General features: G+C 42.8%; 1 protein-coding gene across 1 annotated transcript in view; it reads left to right on the top strand.

The window, feature by feature from the left end:
* Positions 1–21,269, top strand: part of AFF3 (AF4/FMR2 family member 3) — a 399,168-nt gene that overhangs the window by 74,119 nt on the left and 303,780 nt on the right. The window contains exons 2-3 of the mRNA XM_015429703.1: positions 6,310–6,430; positions 11,528–12,313. Of these exons, the coding sequence (XP_015285189.1) occupies positions 6,310–6,430; positions 11,528–12,313 (907 nt within the window). The remainder of the gene's footprint in view (positions 1–6,309; positions 6,431–11,527; positions 12,314–21,269) is intronic.

The following is a 21,269-nucleotide window of genomic DNA, read 5'->3' as shown; positions in this document are numbered from 1 at the left end:
TGCATTTTGCAAAATGATAGAAGTGCGGGGGCCTGTCTAATAGGAGCCAACACAAAGAATGGTTATGAATGGGCAATTGCTGATTTTATCTGTTTGCAGGGGGGCACCTTCAGAAGGCTTTGCTCCGATGAGTGAAGCTCTTGCAGTGGAACATAGCAGGGGAGGCAGTCCTGCAGGTATGTGGGTCCATTGCCTTTGTAGGCGATAGCTAACACCTTTAATTGAAAAAGCAGTAAAAGCAAAATGATGAAGACAATAGAGTACAGTCATGCTTCCTTGTAAAAGCGCCTTCCTGGATTGTTCCGTTATATTGCAGTTTTAAGCCCTTAAAAAAATACCATCCTGAAGTTTAATAATAACCTCCCAATTCCCACATATGATGAGGAATTGTATTTGCTGATAGGGAGAGGTTCAAGATTTATTCCAAACTGGTTTCCTCCTGTGTACAGCAGCTGATTCCAGCATATATATGTGCAGTGAATCTATTGCATTCTGAGGTATATGAATATAAGAGATGGGCTGGATCAGACTAATGGCCAACTGTTCCCAAATCCTGTTTCCAACAGGGGTCAACTAGAAATCTTTGGGTTTCAGATTTTGGCCTTTTGAAAGCCCTAAGGCAGAGCATTAAAACAATGGCTCTTTCTCGCTTTGCCCCCAACTCCTCCCTCCCATGGTTATTTAGAGGCATAGTGCCTCAGAAAACTAATCATTCTATTTACCTATCGTGACTAATATTTGTTTGGTTGACCTGTTCTCACATAGTGATGGTTTCATAGTGGATTAGGTGAACCAACAGTTTTATTAAATACTAGGAGTAAGGCTCGTTGTGGGAAGAAATACAACGAGCTCTAGAAGGAAGCTCCAGGTGAGTGTCCCGACTGTGGCTGGTGGGGAAAGAGGGAAGGGGAAAATAGAGGGAGGCAAGCCATGTTTATTTCCTTCTGCTTAGCTATAAGGCAGGGCTGTCTCAAGTCATTTTGCTGCCCCAAGTGGGTAGCATGGGAGAACAGCCTCATGGTAACTTTCCCTCCACCTCCTCCTATGCCATGTCTTCTGGGTTCCAAGGGTTGGTAAATACCTGTAGATTTGAGGGGTAGAGCCTGGGAAGGGCAGGGTTTGGGGTGCAGAGGGACCTCAGCGGGGTATAATGCCATATAGTCCACTGCACAAAGCAGCCATTGTAATAGCTGGGAAATTTTCTGTAGGGGAAATGATGTGTTGTGGCTGGGGAACACGGTGATTTCTGGGAGATCTCCAGGCCCCACAGGGAGATTGGCAACTCCAGTGACCGTTTAAGGGAAAACTGGAATATGTATTTTACCTCAGGACACATTCAGTGACTCCCAACAGCAACAGCAAACTTAGAATGTTAGAGGCAAAGGCCCATCAGGCCGCATATGCAAATGACCTCTGTGTTCCTACTGGCTGTTGGAGGGAGAGGAACAGCAAACTGTTTAGAATATTGGAGGCCAGACCCAGGCAACGCAGCCAGTGGATAGGGACAGCTTCTGAGGCACAGATCAAGGAGCCAACTGATTTGGGAGCATGTGGAATGTTCAGGAGAGTCCATGACCAAAACAGAATTATTATATATAGCGATAAGACAGCTATGTTTCTTCAGAATAGTGCCAAGCCAACCACATCCATGATTCTTACATGAAAGAACTGAATTTTCTACCCTCTGTGTATTGAAGTCTTAATCTGGAAACCCCATCTCTGAGCCTGCTAAATTCCTGAAATTTGTTGCTAAACTTGTGATGCCACAGGAACAGTCTTGTGTAAGAATTGTCCTGGATTCCCTTCTTGTTGCTAAATTCTGAGGTTGCTGATTCCCAAATAGGAGGTGAATTGACATGGCTCTACAGATTATCCTGGAAAGCATGCTGTGAGGAACAGGTTAGGTTCTGTATGTCCCTAAGAGTGACCAGGGGGAGCTGGTGGAATGTTGGTGAGAGGCTGATGGGGGGGGGGGAAGACATCAGTTCAGAGAGAGTCAGACTAGCTGAGTGAAGGAGCTGTAAGTTCAAAACCAGCATGTGGCAGAAGAGCAGCCTAAGGCTGACTGGAAGAAAGTCAGCTTGTAACAAAGAATCCTGAATGCCTGAGTAAGGTTATGGTTCAAAAGTTCAACTGTAAAGTGACTTTGTAAATTAACTTTGTAAATCTCTACCCTGGGCTACCCTGTCTAGCTTATCTCTGTGAAAGAGAGAGAGGAGATCTTGCGTACGAAAGGGTGAGGGCTCTCTGAATATTCTAAATGTGTGTGACAAAGGTTGTGGAGGGTGGTAGGATCTCTTGAGTGAGTAAGGGGGTTACACATGCCTCAGTGTCTCTGCCATTTCAAGGACAAAGGCAAAGCTTTCACATCATCTCTTTGCCAGATCCCCTTGCTATGTTTCTGCAAGAAAGGGAGCTGTTAATGGCATTTAAAAAGACCATAAGAAAGAGTTGGGAATCCCATCGCCTGGCCTGATCGGTTCATGAATATGGCCCAGGAAGGAAGGTGAAGCGAATACAGCCAGTTTGAATAAATGGCTATTTCTTGCAAAGAATCAGTCTAGTGAGTATGCCTCTAAAAGAAGAGATCGGATTTATACCCTGCCCGTCACTACCCGAAGGAGTCACAGAGCGGTTTACAATCTCCTTTACCTTCCCCTCCCCTCCCCACAACAGACACCCTGTGAGGTAGGTGGGGCTGAGAGAACTCTTTCTAGAACTGCTCCTGAAAGAACAGCTCCGAAAGAACTTGTGACTAACCCAAGGTCACAGCAGCAGCTGCATGTGGAGGAATGGGGAACCCGGTTCTCTCAGATTAGAACCCATGCTCCTAACCACTACACCAAACTGTACCCATGGAACTCTCAGCTTTTCAGTCCCAAAGTATTAGGTTGGATTCAGTCAGCTTTTTCATTCAAACTAACTGACTTGTCCTCCTTGTTATGGCTCCTGTTTGTCATAACTTTTGTCTGATGATACCCCACATAGCCTTTGGAGAGCCAGTTTGGTGTAGTGGTTAAGAGCAGTGGACTCTAATCTGGAGAACCGGGTTTGATTCCCCATTCTTCCTCCACATGCAGCCAGCTGGGTGACCTTGGGTCAGTCACAATTCTCTCAGAGCTGTTCCCTCAAGAGCAGTTCTCTCAGAGCTCACCCAGCACCACCCACCTCACAGGGTATCTGTTGTGGGAAGAGGAAGGGAAGGAGATTGTAAACTGCTCCAAGAATCTGAGTGAAGGGCGAGGTATAAATCCAACTCTTCTTCTTTTTGGTGATTAAAGGGAAGTTCTTCTCTCTTTTATCAGCAATAGAAAAGCTGGTTGCATCCAACTCATTTTTTTTCTGATGAAAGAAGTTACTACATTTCTTTGGGAGCAAAACAAATAACTCCCAACACACTGTTGGATTTTCAGTTTGTATTGTTGGGCAGCAGAGGCAAAGACAGAATGACACATGGCAAACTGTTACACCGGTTGCAAACCTGTTTTGCTCATTTCCCAGACTCTTAAGAACAAAGTAACCCCCCCCCCCAAAAAAAACAACTATGAGAGTTGACTTTTCTTGTGATATGGGCAATAGCAATGAACAAGCACAAAGCCATTGTTAGGAAATACCTAAACCTATCTGCATCATATGCAGATCTGAATGCCCAAATTTGGGGAACTGGGATATGGCAACCCTGTCTTTAAAGTACACTTTGTCCTTGTGGCATTTGTTTGTTGTCTTTTTTGCAGTAAAAGGATATTTCTTTAGGAGTTTGATTAAGTTGTGGGTTGTTTTTTTTAATCCCCGGAAGGATATTTTTTATTATTTTTTTATAAGACTACAAAACTACAAAGAAAATATAAGGGAAGGGGATTACATCTAAGGATAAAGGATAGATAACCACACTACACTAAAAACCCAAGAGGAGATCATATCCGTGTTAATCTGTTATTAATAAAAGTGTTAGTACAACAATATACTTGTAGAGTTCTTGTTTGTCTCGGCTTCAATGTTAGTATGTTAGTTGTTGTGAGAGAACTTTCTGAGCATCTTGTTATTTGCTTCAAAGGCAATTTTCAGAGTCCTTCTGCCTTTACTTCGGTTTTCTGTCTCTGAAATCATATGTAACTTTCGTTGCGGCTGCACCCATTTCTACAGCAGAGTCCTCATCCGTTCCAGAGGTAGCGGAGTCACTTGATTTCGATTCTTCATCTTTGGATTCTTCCTCCAATCCCAACTGGCGTCTCAAAAATTCTTTGGCTTTAAAAATGGAGTCAATCTTTTCTCTTTTGTCATTGATTTTAAAGATGACACCCTCTGGGATCGCCCACCTGTATGAAATTCCATTGGTTTGAAGAAAAGAAATTAAGCCCTTATAGCTTTTCCTCTTTTGGCGAATTTCAAATGGAATGTCTTTTAAAGTTTTAATGTTTATATTCCCCATTTTCAGTGGAGTTGCTGAAGTTGCTTTTAAAATAGCATCTCTGGTCTGTCTTCTTGAGACTCTGACCACAATTTCTCCAGGCAGGCTATTTTTAAAAATATAATTGGAGTATGCCCTATAAGCAGTCTTCATCTCTTTTACTACTTCATCCGCTGCTGAGCCTATTGCTAGAGCAATGATCTCGCTGAACAACGTCCTCAAATCCTCCTTTGCTGATTCAGAAACTCCCTGGAATCTGAGAATCATGTTGGCCTTTTCCATTTGTAGCTGTAGCAAACGGTTTTCTTGGAAGTTTTGTTTTGCTTCAACTTCCCCCATTCTTTTATTCATTTTCTTGTTTGTGGTGTCTATCTCTTTAATTCTCTCAGTCGTATGCTCCACCTTCTTTGCCGTTTCTGCCAGTTGGAGCAGCTGGGATGCGAAGTTTTGATTCAGCGAAGACAGTTGCTGGTTAATACCATTGAGTTGCTCCATCACTGGCTTGAGCATATCCGCTAACATTTTCATGACGTCTGCTCCCTCTTCCGGTTTTGGGCTCTGACTACCCACCGGTTTCGCTTTAAACTTTCTTTGCGAGGCTGCCATTTTATATGATTGTTTACAATTCCAAACTGCTTCTCATGGACTCTAAAAATTGTCACCTCGATGTCAGCACTCAAGTAAGTCTCTCGAAACAAAATCACTGCTTGTTTCCCCCCCCTGCCCCCTTCGTTACGCTTATCTGTCCATTCGCATAAGAGGCTCCGCTTTTCCCACGGGAGGGGGGTAGTTCGCTTTTAAAATATTCCATTTATTTTGAACTCACGTTCATTGTCGGTCATTTCTCTGACCTCGCTCACAGTAATCGATATTCCACTCGATCTCCAGTGCTTGTCCCAGTCAAATCGGCTTGTGCCCGAGGGCCACACAGCGGCAGGACCGTCAGAGCAAAGGGAAGCCTCAATTTTCTGGCATTTAGCCGTCGAAGAGGCTGCCCCTCAAAATCCCTATGACCTGGAGCCTATCACAAAGGCTCCATGTGAATGCTACGTGAGGTAGCACCCCTCCATACCGTTGGTGTGCGAGTCGCTCCCCCGAGGTCTGGGGAGAACGACCGCCATCGCTGATCCACAAACCGGAAGCTCAGGAGTTTGATTAAGTTTTTTGACCATCTTGATCTCCTTTCTGAAATGCCCACAGTGCCACCCTAAGCAGAGTTGACAGCCTTCTAAGCCCATTGACTTCTTAAATGGGTGGCAGTGCTCAGGATGGCACTGTTATTTTATTCTCTGAACTTGTGTTGGTTTCATATCACCCAGAGAAGACCTGTTTCAGTGGGTGCTTCATGGCTGTAGCTGATTAGCAGAGATCACAAGAAGGTACATAACTGTGACAACCTCTACAGCATGTAGTTTTAACAGCCCCTTAGGGAGCTTGTTAATGAAAAAAGTGCTACAGAACCCTAGTTATTTTTTAAATCAGCATTCTCATATAACACTCTAAGGAACTGTCATAAGAGGAAGTGTGTTTGTAGTTTCTATTTACATGTAGCTTTAATTACTGTCTGCTTTGAAAAATAGTGTCAAAGATGCTTAGAGGGTTCCTCTGTCTTCTTTCACTGCAAAGATGTGTTCGTGTAAGCTACAGCCTGCTATAAGAACTCCCTTTTCTCCTTTCCTTAGAATGTAATTATGTTTGTTTGTGTGTGAGCATGTGAGAGAGAAAGAGGGTGGCACAGATGTACCTAGGGATTCAAGCATCTCTTTCGTATTGGACTGGCATTCATCTGATGCATGTTCTTGTTATCTTTGCCATCTGTCTGCTAATTGTAATTCTCCACATCGTTATCGCCATAGTTTGTTTGGTTAATTCTGTCTCCCACCCCCTTTCTTTTACTGTAGTGTCTACGACCCTGACAGGAATATGCTGCGGAGGAAAGAATGGGAGAGAAGAAATCAAGAGGCCCAGCATGAAGATGGCATATTTAGCACCAGTTATTCCCTATTCAGTGAACCATACAAGGTAGACATTTTCCACACCATTCCTACAAATGGTTTGAGCTAAAGTATTGCCACCAGTGTTCCCTCTAAACTGAGTTAATGTGGGCTAGTTCATAGTTTTTTAGCCTCTAGCTCACATATTTTTGGTCTTAGCTTAGGAAGGATGGCTCCAGAGCAAACTAATTTATGCAGTAGTCAAATCACTCACTCACAACTTTAATGCCAGTAGCTCACAAAGTAGAATTTTTGCTCACAAGACTCCACAGCTTAGAGGGAGCACTGGTTACTACCATGAGTCTTTCCTCCCAGAGTGATAGAATAGACAACAAAATACCTTTTATAAGGCAAATGTTTATTTCTGGAAAAACTTACCCTGGCTTACAATGACCTGCTTTTCATGAAGACTTCCAAAATAATAAAGTGCATAGAATCTTATTATATTCATGATCTAATGTTATTGTTGGGATTTTGACAAATTTTGTAAAATTGCTAGAGTGCTCCCAGTCTATCTCAATTTAGCATCATCCATGCATTTGAGGAGTCCAGACTGAGTGATACTATATCAAAACTGATCAAGAATTGTTGTATAACTTTTTCAGTTTGACTATGGTATCTTTGTAATAATAGAACTTTTACTGATTACCTACTATGCTGTGATAGTTCTCCCCCCAGTTTAAGTCCCTACAGCATGCTTATAAAGAAGTAATCTGGGACTAGATCAAAAATTCTGCCAAAGTTTGAATATCTTAATCATATTGCCCTTGATAATTGAACTGGTTCATTTAGGCTCAGGGGCGCGGCTGTGTGCATGGGTGGGTGGTTGCATTAAAACCATGTTGCTTTAAAATTGTGTTAAATTAAAACTCTATTGTCTTCTAGTAATATCTCCAATTTTATTCAAATTATTTACTAATTAGTAATTTTAAGTTAAGAATGTTCAAAAAGACCTGAACTGTTTTAAGATGAAATCAAATTTGTATTGTGCCCAATAGATATTAGGTGTTTTAGAAATAATAACAATAATACTGGATATTTTTTGCTTCCTTCTGATCAAGGTGCCCATAGCCTTCTATAAAAAGAAAAGAATTATTACCAAGGACATAGTTCGAGCAGGAACCATTACTGTTGCATTATCAAAATTCCAAGGTGATATAGTGGATGTTGTGTTTGATTCAGAAGATATCCAAATACACATCCTTGTACTGTCATGCTAAATGCAGAGGTCAGTTCGGGGGGGATCGCGGGGGATCGCAGTTCCCCCGGGTGAGGTACGGGGGCACATGACGAAGCCCCACCCCCTGCTTCTGGCCGCCCCGCTTCCGGCCCTCATTCAGCCAGGAGGAGGCAGGAGAAGAGGGAGGGTAAGTTGCTTCCTCCCTGCCTCTCCCCACCCCTGCCTGCCTGTGGCCAGGGAGGGCCTTCGCGGGGCTTCCTCGCACTCCCGCCGGCCTTGCAGGTCCACCACCGGGCCCCTCATGGGGCTCGGCAGTGGAGCTGCAAGGCCGGCGGTGGCGGCCGGGACCGTTGGGGGCGGTGTGTGTGGCCTTATGACACACGTCCGGTGATGTCAGGGGGTGTGGCCTTATGACACACTTCCGGTGATGTCAGGGGGTGTGGCATATGCTAATGAGTTATGCTAATGAGTTCCCCTAGCTCTTTTTCTACAAAATGACCCCTGGCTAAATGTATGGTGAGGATAAAGTTAAATGTGTCGTTGCTCCTGGAATCTGGATGAAAGAAGGAAAAGAGAGCCATAAACCACTGTGGAATGACCAAAAGCCATAACTAAGTAATACTGTTTAACATGCTATATAGTTATTAGCTCATCAGGGAAGGGGAAGGGGCTGGTGTGCGTTGTGCCCTGCTCCCCTTTTCCTACACACTGGCAGTAAAGCTTTCAGTTCCCTGTCTATGGCCCATTCTGCATCTAGCATTCACTCCCTTGTTTTACCAAACCCACACAAGAACAGAAAAAGATGCAGCTCAAAACCACATTCAGATACCCTGGGCCAACACAGTACTGACTGCAGAGTCACCCCTGAATGGCCATAAAATGGCCATAAACCTATGCAGACAATACCATAAAACCAAGAGATCAAAGGAAGTGAAACCGGCATGCAGTGTGAGCCTTCGATAAAACCGACAATCAAAGAAAGGGAAAGTGGCATGCAATGTAGAGGGGAATTGCTGTTTCAATGTGGGTTTGGTAAAACAGTGGAGCAAATGCTAGATGCAGAATGGGCCTCTGTGACTTCATGCTCGATTTCTGTGCTTTTTACCCAAAAGAGCTCCTAATGAGTATCTCCCACAAGATTACCTCTTAAACTGAAATATGTGCCTATTCCTATGTGCCACTAGTGCTGGTGAGATCCAGATTGTCCAGCTCCATTACTAAGCTAAAGAAATATCAATTTTATTGTTATGAAGTCTCCTCCAGCATCCTCTAGTCACAAATTGTTTTACAGACCTGACAAATGTACCTGAGACAGCTTGAGATGACCAGTGACCACTTCAGATATCAGGATCCTGTATTGCTGTTGCCAGCTACTGTAATAAACTCCTAGAGGGCACTGTTTCTTGCAGGTTATGAACACTCGGTGTCTTTCAAACTCTCCATTCTAGTATCTCAGACCTTATAACTGGGACTTCGAGGAGTTGCTTGGCTCACTGGTCAAGACCAGACCTGCCATTCACTCAGATTATTTTCACCTAATGAAGGAAAATGACATCTTGCCATCTTCACATATTAGTTTCTGTTAACATGGGTCTATCATATGCTAGGTGCATCAGGTCCTGTGCTGCATTCATCATCTTATACATGGTGGGTTGCTGATACCGAGTTGCATCACGTTATCACATTCAACAGCCCATCACTTAGACCAGTACATAGTGTTGTGGACATAAAACCAACCAGGGGTAATACAAGGTAAAGGTTTCCCTTTCTCGAAAGCCAGTCAAATCCAACTCTAGGGGGTGGTGTTCATCTCCGTTTCCAAGCCAAAGAGCCAGGACTGTCCAAAGACATTTCCGTGGTCATGTGGCCAGCATGACTAAACGCGAGGTGCGCGGAATGCTGTTACCGAAGCAGTATCTATTTATTTACTTGCAGTTTCTTGCTTTTGAACTGCTAGGTTGGCAGGAGCTGGGGCCAGAGACGGAAGTTCACTCTGTCACATGGCACTAGAGTTTGATTGCCGAACTACAGACCTTCAGGTCTGCAGCTCAGCGTCTTAATCTCTTAGCCACTGCGGCCCCTGGAGAGGTAATATATATGAGAATAAAACTAAAAGAATGAGAAGCTCAGTTGGGCTGCCTGGGAAGGTACCTTTGAAGGCTTGAGATCATTCCAGGTCCATGCTCATTAACCTTTCCTTTGGCACCTTGAGGCTACATAATCCACCCAGAATGCTGTCAGGAAATGTTACACCGTCAGAGTAACTCCTTCCAGATGGGAAGCAGTGGTCCCTCAGTATTTCGTTACAACTTAAATGTGGTCTCACTAAGTTTATTTGTTTATTTAGAACATTCATATGCCACCTCTCCAGAGACTTGTTCGAAGCAATCTACAGCTAAGAAAATACAGAAGCATTAAAGCATACCCATTAAAAGACAAACATAAAAAAGGCCAATGCCATAAAACAACCATTAAAAAGGCCAATGCTATTAAAACAGCAGCATAATATATACACACTGAGCATCGTAACTTGATGTAAATAAAATGAACTTCAGGCCAGAAGGAGACCGTGGTGGTAAGTGCCGTCAAGTCACAGATGACTTATGGCAACCCTTTAGGGTTTTCAAGGCAAGAGACATTCAGAAGTGGTTTGCCATTGCCTGTCTCCATGTCACGATCCTGGTATTCCTTGGTGGTCTGCCCTCCAAATACTAGTCATAAGACATTTAAAAGGTAAAACCCCTTAGTTAAAGGTAAAAGGTAAAGGTTCCCTTGCTCGAAAGCCAGTCGAATCCGACTCTAGGGTTGCGGTGCTCATCTCCGTTTCAAAGCCGAAGAGCCAGCGCTGTCCGAAGACATTTCCGTGGTCATGTGGCCGGCATGACTAAACACCAAGGCGCACGGAACGCTGTTACCTTCCCACTGAAGTGGTACCTATTTATCGAACTGCTAGGTTGGTAGGACCTGGAACTAGTGACGGGAGCTCACTCCATCATGCAGCGCACTCAGGTCTCGAACCGCTGAACTACCGACCTTCCACAGCGTCTTAACCACTTGAGCCACTGCAGCTCCAGTAGCCCTTAGTTAAAGGCCTGGGTAAAAGGAATGTTTTAGCCTGGTGCCTTAAAGAAAGTAAGGTGGGTACCAGTTGAGCCTCACAGGAAGGGCATTTCATAAGTGAGGGGCAACCACAAAGAAGTCCTATCTCTGACTGCCACCCATCTCATCTCTGAAGACAGAAACTCATAGAGCAGGGCTTTAGAATAAAATCTTTTAACTGGTGGGCTGGATAATACAGTTATATTCCCCTTTCCCTGCTGGTATATCTTTGAATGGCTATTGAAAATTTCCAGGGATTATGCTGAAAGTGTCAGTAACTTGGAGGGTGGAGCTACTTCCTGTCGGTCCTGTCATGCACATATGTGCACATCCTGCGGTTGCTTTTAAGGAACACTAAAGATATCATGAAATCTCAGAATCGCATCAATGATACATAGAGGCAAGAGAGGGAGGGTATAAGAAGGAACTTTCCTTCACTTTGGGCGCATCATCATTTCGCCCCCTACCCCAAATCTGGCAATCTCTTTGCGAGTCCCACAGTGAATATGTAACAAAAACTAATTTTTGTTCCATCTTTGTTTGACCCGCAAGAATGCAGTATATAGAAACAGCTATCCCCCCCCCCCCCCGAGTGTACATTTGTGGTATTAATTCTCTCCTTCATACTGGTAGGTTTAATGATATTTCCAAGGAAAACTTGAAACAGACAAACAAGAATATTCCAACTCTAGTCATAGTTTACTCAAATTACTCTGTAGCTAATACTATTCTTTTCTGTTTTCATGTTGGCATACTGTAAAAAGCTGTGTAAGTAATTCAAGATCATTAGATACTTTTCAGTTGCTTTGTTTTTTACAAAATGTCTTTTAAAAAATTGCTTTACAGACTAACAAAGGGGATGAACTCTCCAGTCGTATCCAGAGTACTCTAGGCAACTATGATGAAGTGAAAGAGCTGTTGACTGATCGATCCAATCAAAGCCATCTTGTTGGAGTTCCAAAGCCCTGTATCTCTCAAACGTCTGTGAGCAAAGCTGATGAACATTTTATTGCTGACCCTCAGGCTTCTGTTTGCGCTGCACCATCTTCCCTATCGGTGGCACTTCCTGGGCAACTGAACAAGACCACTGCAATAGGTTGGCAGAAATCTGGACATACTTTGGAAAGTCAGCAAAGGGGAAGCAAACCTGGGCATGGATTGCCCGATTCCCATAATAGTGACTTCAAAACAGGTAACCAAAAAAGCAGTTTAGAAAAGATTAAACGATATGTATCCAGTCCCTCATCACCATCTTCATCAAGTGCCGCCCAAGGTCTTTTACCATCCTCACTTGGAGATAGCATCAGAACACAAAAGCCACCAAAACTGAGTTGTGGTGCAGAGGCTGGAGTTCAGGCTCAAGAAAGGGCAGCTATGCTTAGCAGTGGACACTGTGTACAAAACTTTCCTCCCACACTTGCTTCAAAGCCCACTGTAGTTCAGCAGAAACCGACAGCTTATGTCAGGCCGATGGATGGTCAAGATCAGGCCCCTGATGAATCTCCAAAATTGAAGGTGCCAGCTGAAACCAGCATGCTCTGCCCTTCGTATAGAGGAATGCCTTCTGCAAAAACAGACTCGGCTAGAACCAAGACAAAAACAACAAAATTCAGTATTCCCAAGCAAGGAGAGGTAAGTGCTGCTTAATTTGGCAAGCTCTTGGAATACTAATATTGAATCACTTATGAAACTGGTAAACATGCAGTGATATCAAGATTTTTTTCTCCTTCAAGAATTCTTCAGGTGTGAGATTACCTCTTGTATACCTTCTCAACTCTTGTGCGGAACAAGCCCTATGAAAACATTTCCCCACTTACTGAGCTCTCTTTTAGTGATACAATTATGGTTTTTTTAACAAGTGTCTTCATTACTAATTTCAAAGAAAATGGAAATTTATTGTACTTGAGACGTAGTTCGTTGGTTAGATGGATTAAGTAGGCACCTGAAATGGTAATAAATGAATGGCTGTACTTTAAGCACCTTAAAGAGGTTTTGTGGGAGATAAGAGTGTAATTCTATGTCATTGTTCCAAGTATATATAGTTGTGTGACTGTTGTTGGTATCTGTTGGATAGGGCACGTGTCACAAGCTGATTCAAATCCAAGCCTGGATTTTAATTCTGTGAGGATATAGCACAGGCTCAATCATGTAAAAGAAAATAACCTTTCTTCAAAACTGACTCAGCAGGATTTGAATCATTGCTCCTTAACTTTCCTAAAATATGGTGCTCCTCATTTCTGGGCTTGGAACACACATCTTCATTGGATTTTTTTTGAGGGGGGGGATAACACGGGTGAACTTTACATCTCCTCTTTTTTTTGTTGGTAGCTTGACATTCTGCTGCTACTGCCCTAATCTGGATAGCTAAGCATGGCCAACCCTGGCAAGTATTTGGATGGGAGACCTCCAAAGAATACCAGGGCTGGGAGGCAGAGGCAGGCTATCAAGCCACTTGTCTGAACATCCTCCGTGCCCCAGTAGGGGTTGCCAGAGGTTGCCATAACTTCTAGGCATGGGCACACGCACACAAATTTTAAAATACCAAACAGAAAAGAAAAATTCTGCTGCTACTGGAGACAGCATAGCCCATTGTGGCAATTCACTTCCAAAGCATATCTTAGAAATGGCTGTGGATAGGACAACAAGGGAGTGTATTAAAGAACAGGTTGGAGCAGGGAATAGTGGAAATATGGATACGGTGGTGAGTTGGATGTCAAATGTAGAGCCTCAAGATTAATATAGTGGAATAAGATACTAGCTTGACTTGCTCATGGAAAAAATGAACAAGAGGCATATAGGATTTTTTTGTGTGTGTAACTAAGATTCAGTTATGCACTTCAGTTGATCATTCAGGAAACTGGGATGGGTTACTTTGCCCTAAAAGTGAAACAACAAGATGTTACGTTTAATTTTGTTCATTTTTGCATGTTTATATTTTTGTGGTTATGAGCCAGAACTGTAAAATCTATAAAGCATTCACTATGGTTATTTCATAAACTTCTTGTATAGTAAATGGCTATACCTAATTTTTCTCCAGGTGTGAAGAAATATACAATTGTAGCAATACATACATATAAGCAGGGAACCTGCAAGAACTTGTGAGAGGCATCTCATTTCCCCTCCTTCACTATTTCTTCTTTCCCTTTCCTGAAAACTCCAATTTCTGCTCCTGTTTTCCTGCCTCCTTCTCTCCTTCCCACCCATTAGCCAACACTACCTTTATATGGTCCCCATCTTCAGCATTCTCTCCTTTCCTCCCCCTGGTAGCTTCTCCTGGGAAAAGTCTGGCCCAGTTGGACAATAGCTGCTAGCAAGCTGGGGCCCAGTTGTGCAATCAGGAACCTGCAAAGACTTGTGGGGGGCACCTCACTTTCCCCTGTATCCCTTCTCCACTCTATTACCTCTGTCTCTCCTCCTAGATGCCCCCTTATCCTTTCTTACTTCCTTCTCTCCTTCTCACCCACGTACCTTTTATCTGCCTGCCATCTTCAGCTATATTATTTGCTTGTTTCTTTTATACCCCACCTTTCTCCACAATGGGGACATAAAGGAGCTTCTCAATCTCCTCTGCTCCACTTTATCCTCACAATAACCCTATGAGGTGGGTTAGGCTGAGAAAGATTGACAGGCCCAAGGTCACCCAGTAAGCTTCCATGGCAGTGGGGATTCAGTCCTTGGTCTCCCAGATCTTAGTCTGAAAATCTAACCACTAGAAATATTGAATTAGAATTAGATAATATTGATATATATTTTAAAAGTCAGATAATAACAGACCCATCTTTAAAAATGAAAAGTAACTAAGAGGATTATCTGACATATAGCTGTTGTTTCTGTGTGGTATAAGCTCCTCTTTAGAATATCCCTGGAGGCTTTCTTATCTAGAGACCATCAAATTGGTTTCAGTACATAGGAATCATTGGCAATAGCTCTTGAACACAAATTATAGGCCATTACTTTTAAATATGCTGGAAAGGTTGATTTCCAGTATAGTTCCGTCCCTTATTTAACACTGATGATCAGGTTTGGAAAGCTCTCTATATCTTGACACAAAGTGAATCTTATAATAATTTTCAAAATCTGTTTTAATGAGGATATCCTGGCTATACTTTATGCATAAGAGAATCAAGTGTTCATTCAGGATTTAATTTTTAGGAGTCAGTTTCATCAGTATTAATCAGGATTCATATCCGACTTCCTAGACCTTTTACAAATCCTCCTCCTTCTCTGTGTAAATGATAGCCTCTCTTCTCAAGTACTTCTGTTTCACGTTTAGAATTTTATTGTAAGCTGCTTATGAATTACATTACTATAATGAAGATCTGGTGCACTGAGGAGAAAAATTTTATAGCATAAATAGGCCACAGAGAGACACTTCTTCCCAGTATGGCTCTTCAAAAATTATTTGCTGTAGGTGCACATGCTTTCATTAATGTTTGCATTTGGTTTCTGTCTGGGCTGAGTGAAAAAGCCAGTATCCAAATTTAAGAACAGACACTCATTTTTATGAGCCTGTCTTCCATTTTATTTGAGACTTTTAAGTTTGGGGGCCAGGATAGTAGGTAGAAATCCTGGTATTATGTAGGTTGTATTAATTTTTTGCGATCAGCTTCTAGTGATGTAAATGATACTTTCCTATAGTGAAAAATCCATGCATGTGTGCTTGGTCCATTCCATTTGGCAGTGAACTGCAGCCTTTATTTAGCATTTGTTGGTTTTGAGGAAGTGTTATGGTCTACCACTATCAATGAGTTTATTCAGGCAACTCCTATCAAGAACCATATTAGCAGGATGCCTGTTGTATTGGTAATGAGTTCATAATACAGGGGTATGTCAAATCAAGATACTTGTTGGATCCTCTCATTTTGTATTTCAGTCCCTCAGAATGTTTCTTTTAAAGCTAGATTACTGTTGACTGACTTTTTTTGTGCATGCACAGCTCTGATCGCTACTACTGAAGTGCATCCTAGATGTTAAACACCACGGAAACCTATGCTACAATAGACTCATAGAATCATAGAATTGGAAGGGATCTCCAGGGTCATCTAGTCCAACCCCCTTCACAATGCAGGAAATTCACAAATACCTCCCCACCCCCACACCTGCAATGACCACTGTTCCATTCCCAGAAGATGAGAAAAAAACTTCCAGGATCCCTGGCCAAACTGGCCTGGAGAAAAATTGCTTCCTGACCCCAAAGTGGCGATCAGCATTTCCCTGGGCATGTAAGAAAGGGCCACAAGAACTAAGCGCTGAGGCAACCCTTCCTGCCCTCTCTCTCATGATATGTGAGTTGGTTGTTGGACATTACTGAAATTAAAGGTGGTGGTTGTGTTTTTTTTATTTCGAGTTTGAGTTAGCCTTGATTAGCATGTTTTTTTATTTGTTTGTTTTTGCACTCTCCTAATTTTTAGTTTTATTGGTAAGATGTATTGGTACTGATGTTTCATCAGTTCAAGTCTGAATGACACAATAAAAATGAGGTAGTCACATCCTAGGTTATAACAGTTGTCTTTCACCAGTGACCACGCATTAAATAGCAGCAGCCAGTTTGATCTTACCAAACCATGGTAAGATAAAGAATGCGACAGAAAGAAAAGCAGATTAAAGGGACAACCATCATTTGACCTTCATGAATGCTTCCAACTTCTCATGTTTCATATTGTACGTGTTAAAATGCTAAATCTCAGAGCTGCTTCTGGTGTTCTAAGATATATATAATTTGAATACTTCATGGGAATGGCCTTGTCTCTTGGGTTTCTCACAGTGCAGTCCATTGAAGTCAATGGGCTTAGAAGGGTTGTAACTCTGCTTAGGATGGTGTAATGATTTCAAGTTGTGTGTGTTTCTTTAAATGTTGGTAAGTTTCAGAAGAGAATGGGGGGAGAAGAGTGGGATGAGTGAGTGAGGGGATTGATTGGTGACTGAGGGTGATTCCGCAATAGAGCTTAAGTCCTGGTTCAGCCCTTTCCCCGAACTTGCATTCCACACTACACTCAACTTCACCCCTGTAATGATCTCAGGGTATTTTTTGTTTCCACATTACATTGAGGTCACCCCGGTTTCACCCCACACTTGTCCCAGGATAAACGGATGCTGTTATAACCAGGGATAAATGCAAGGTAGTGTGTCATGAGTTGAACTCTTATAAAACCAGGGAAGAGTTCCAAGTGCGGAAAGGACCTGAGAGTGTATGGGCAGAGCTAGGAAAAGTGGGGAGAGGGAGAGAGAGGGAGAGAGAGAGAGAGAGAGAGAAACTGTTAACAGTCAGCAGAAGTCAGTCAGTCAGCAGTTAATGGTCAACATAAAAAGTTCCGTCTTCTAAATCCAGCAAGGTATTAGGATTCTGGAGAAGAAAGTAGTAATACTTTTAGAGAGGACGTATTAGTGACTAGAGAGAGTCAAATCCTAATATTGTCAAAGTATTATAAAAATGTGAAAGAAAGAAGCTGATAGAAACTTGAGTTAAAAGAAAGGGAAAGATTTAACTGAGCAGTATATATTAAAGCTTGACTGTGAAGTGAAAGAGTGTGACAACTTAATCAGAGGTCATTAACATCCAGTTTTATTTATGGAGGAAATAAGTTGCTAAACATCCTGAAACCAATACGCTACTTGTACAAATAAAGCTTTGTTTTATGGAAACCTGGAGTCATATGTTAGTAAAATGTAAGAGTCTCATTCTCAGTACCACATAGCCCAACGAAGGTGTCTTGGAGCTTGGGCACAATACTGTGGGAAAGGTTAATTAATAAGATTGGAATTAAATTCCTTGTGGCAGTGTTACATACCCAGAGAGAGAAAAATAACAAGAAAGTTTAAGACATACCATACAAAACTACAAGAGAGTAGTTGTGACAGATGGTACTGACAGTGTTGTAAAAAATCTTTCGAGTGGACATTTATGATTACTTCCCCCTGTTTTTGGCCATATTACTCAGCTGATACCAGATCCACAAGACTGTGTTCTCATTCTGCACAAAATGATACAGCTAACAATTTGCAGTGTTTATAAGTCAAATACAGGGGTCGTTATGTAGAAAAAGAGCTAGGGGAACTCATTAGCATAACTCATTAGCATATGCCACACCCCCTGACATCACCAGAAGTGTGTCATAAGGCCGCACCCCCTGACATCACCGGAAGTGTGTCATAAGGCCACACACCCCGCCCCCAACGGTCCCGGCCACTGCCGCCGGCCTTGCAGCTCCACTGCCGAGCCCCATGAGGGGCCCGGCAGTGGACCTGCAGGGCCGGCGGGAGTGCAAGGAAGCCCCGCGAAGGCCCTCCCTGGCCCCGGGCAGGCAGGGGGGGGGAGAGGCAGGGAGGTAGCACCCTCCCTCTTCTCCTGCCTCCTCCTGGCTGAATGAGGGCCGGAAGCGGGGCGGCTGGAAGCAGGGGGCGGGGTAGAGAGAGAGAGAGAGAGAGAGAGACCAACCTCCTGCCAAAAAATGATAACTGGGACATGCACAGTACCTTTGTTCCTCCTCCTACCGTTTGCCACTTTTTATTTTGAAGATCATTTGCTGTACAAAAAGTAGCAGAACATGGCTGCTGAGTCTAGACATTTATTTGAAATACCATATTATGTGAACCTGTTAATGTCAAGACATATCTTTGGAGTATCATATAAAATCACTGACCTTTCCTGGGTTCTTGATTACTTTTTGTCTCTCTCAATTAAGAAGCTGTTCAGAAACTGGTTCACTGTGTGACCTGAGTGTATAAATCTAGACTGATAATTTCATGGCGCATGTACATTAGAAATTATGGTGTATCTAGGGCCGTAACTTACCGTTGTAGCTCAGTACTTTGGAGAGGCTATAAATATACTGACCAGAGATTTCTCAGATATGCTGCATCAGTTGCTGTACAAAGGAGAGGACAGGTGACTCCCCGAGGCAGTGAAATTAAGCTGGACATTACAGCAGCAGGGCTCCACTTGGGTCATACCAAGTTCATACAAAGTGGGGTGAGGTAGGGACAACTTAAAGTGCAACATTCCCAGCTACACTAAAGATGTTTAACAAAACGGTGGTTCAATTAAACTAATAACAGTTTACTGGTTGTCCAAACCCACACCACCGCACTACTTATGGTTACTGGGGGTATTTCAAACCAGGTTCTGAAGCCAGGATGTGAGGCTGGTTTATCAACTGCAGCTAGTCTTCATTTTGGCTTTGTGGTATGTACAAATTCAGTATCCTGGTTTAATCATAGTTGGTTTTTCTACTAATGCTCTGAGCACGCCCCAGCTACAGAGTCAGCTGGCAAGACTGGCTCAGAAACAAAGCTGCTGTTGCCACCCATCAGCTGTCACTAGCAGCACCAGGACTCTCCCTGCCTTCTGCTCAGAGGTTGCCTTGCAGCAGACTCCTGGGTTCAACTGTGCCTCCTCTCTCTTAAAGATACATTAATGCAGCAGGCTTTTTTTCCATAAAGAAGAGGAGGAGTGCCAGTGGAGCCCTAGCTATCTTGATAGTAATGAAGTGGGCTTGCCAAGCATCCTATTCATGTTAATTTCATTGAGACAGTGGGCTGGGGAAAGGGCTAGATACAGGGAAAATAAGCCCCCTGCCTCAGTGTTTCCCAGATGTTCACCCCCTCTTTTATATCCCATTTATCTAAGTTAGAATTCACAGCTATTACCAATATTCTGTTTTTCTTCAGCACGCTTAACATAGTTTACCCATCTATTTATTGTGTGATTGGAAATTGATGTAAGCATGTAGGCTTTTTCGGCGCTTTGTTGGGTTTTGTGTGTTAAACACTCAAGGTGTAGGACTGTCAGGAACTGTATGTAGGGAGTCACAAACCACTGGTGACCCAGAGAAGCTCTGCCTTCAGTTTGGTAGCATGAGGCAAGCTGGGATAGCAGTCTTTGCTATTATTTCCCCTGCTTTCCTACTGATGCTGAAGCCATGATTTGCTGACACGAGCCAGGATTCACTGACTAAGTTGACTCCACTGCTGATTTCTTTTTGTGGAGCACAACTTCCTTACTCCCCTCTCCTGCTGCTACCTTTGTTGTTGTTGTTCAGCTGCACAGTTAAGTCCGACTCTTCGCGACCCCATGGACCACATCATGCCAGGCCCTCCTGTCTTCTGCCATCCTCTGGAGTTTGCTCAATTTCATGTTCGTTGCATTGATAACACTGTCAAACCATCTCATCCTTTGCCATCCCCTTCTTCTTTTACCTTCAGTCATTCCCAGCATCAGGGTCTTCTGCCCCCAAATGCTGCTCCTGGTGGATGGGGGAGCTCAAGGAACACCCATGAGGGCAGTGATGGATGTCTGCAGGATGATGGGGGAAATCAGCAAAATTGCCTCCCTCCCTTTCTCTCCATGGACATCTTCCACTGGATCCAAGACACTGTCTGTGAGCCATATTCTGGTTGTAGTAATTAATCATAGTTAAGATAAACCATAGCTTCATGTTAAATCTGAACCAGACCCCAAGATTTGTCAGGACTAGGCTAGGGCTGCTGAGTTTATTATTGCTGTATTCCATCCTCATTCCTTTAAGAAACTGTATTAGTCAGGGCGTATAATGGCATGTAGTGTGCAGTTTGTGATTGCCTTGTCTGTCACCTGCTCTGGTTTTCTGCACAACCTTTCTGTTTACTTTAGCAGTGTAGTCTTGAAAAATCAACCACTGACATATCCTCAGGGGATATGTGTACTATTGATTACTACCACATCCTTTACCACTTGTTTGTCTTTCAGAGTGGAAATGGTATTTATAGTATTAATTTTGCTGATAGTTTTCTGGAACATTGCAATGCTACATCAGACGAACAGCATATTAATGTATTTAACACAGTAATTTTCAGCTGCATCATACAAATACTTCCATTGTTGCTTAAAAGAGACTGAATGGGTTTTGCTCAAAACAACGCATTTCTAATGCTTGAGATGCAGTGCTACCAAAAATTGAAGCCTCTATAAAGGCCATTAATTTCAAAGTGTCTGTAACTGTACGCAGGATTATTACAGCATTGCTGAATATTATTGCTGCTTTTGTTAAAGCTCTAAATGGGCTGGAGCACTTGAAGGTCTGCATCCCCTCATTATTGTCCAGCCCACCAGCTGAGATACTGTTTGCAAGCCCTGATCTCTGTGCTACTGCCTTCAGAGGCAAGGCAGATAGTGACCAGAGACAAGACTTTATAAGTGGTGGAATGCCTTTGGAATGCCCTCTCTATTGAGGCTAGCTGACTGTATTTTAGGTACCAGGCCAAAACATTTCTCTTTGCTTAGGCTTTTAACAATGCTATATTGTAAAATACATCTGTTTTAGGAAATTTTGGTATTATGTAGAAATATCTGTATCCTTTTAAAGTGGCCTAGCACATGCATTTCAGAACAGTTACTCTTTTCATTTAAAGGTAGTGGGGGGAAATGCTTTAAGACCATTCAATATTTATAAGATTAAAATTACTTCCAGAGTGTGTGGCCTTAAAATACAATACAACATAATGATTTTCTTTGGGATGCATTATTCTTTTATGGATTTTAGTTCTGTGCTGCTTGTTATAATATTCAAACAGGATTCAAACAGGATCCAAGCTTACAGTCAGGTTTACCAAC

Source organism: Gekko japonicus, unplaced genomic scaffold (genome assembly GCF_001447785.1).
Source record: "Gekko japonicus isolate JY-2015 unplaced genomic scaffold, Gekko_japonicus_V1.1 scaffold782, whole genome shotgun sequence".
Taxonomy (NCBI): domain Eukaryota; kingdom Metazoa; phylum Chordata; class Lepidosauria; order Squamata; family Gekkonidae; genus Gekko; species Gekko japonicus.
This window is presented reverse-complemented; position numbering and strand designations above follow the sequence as displayed.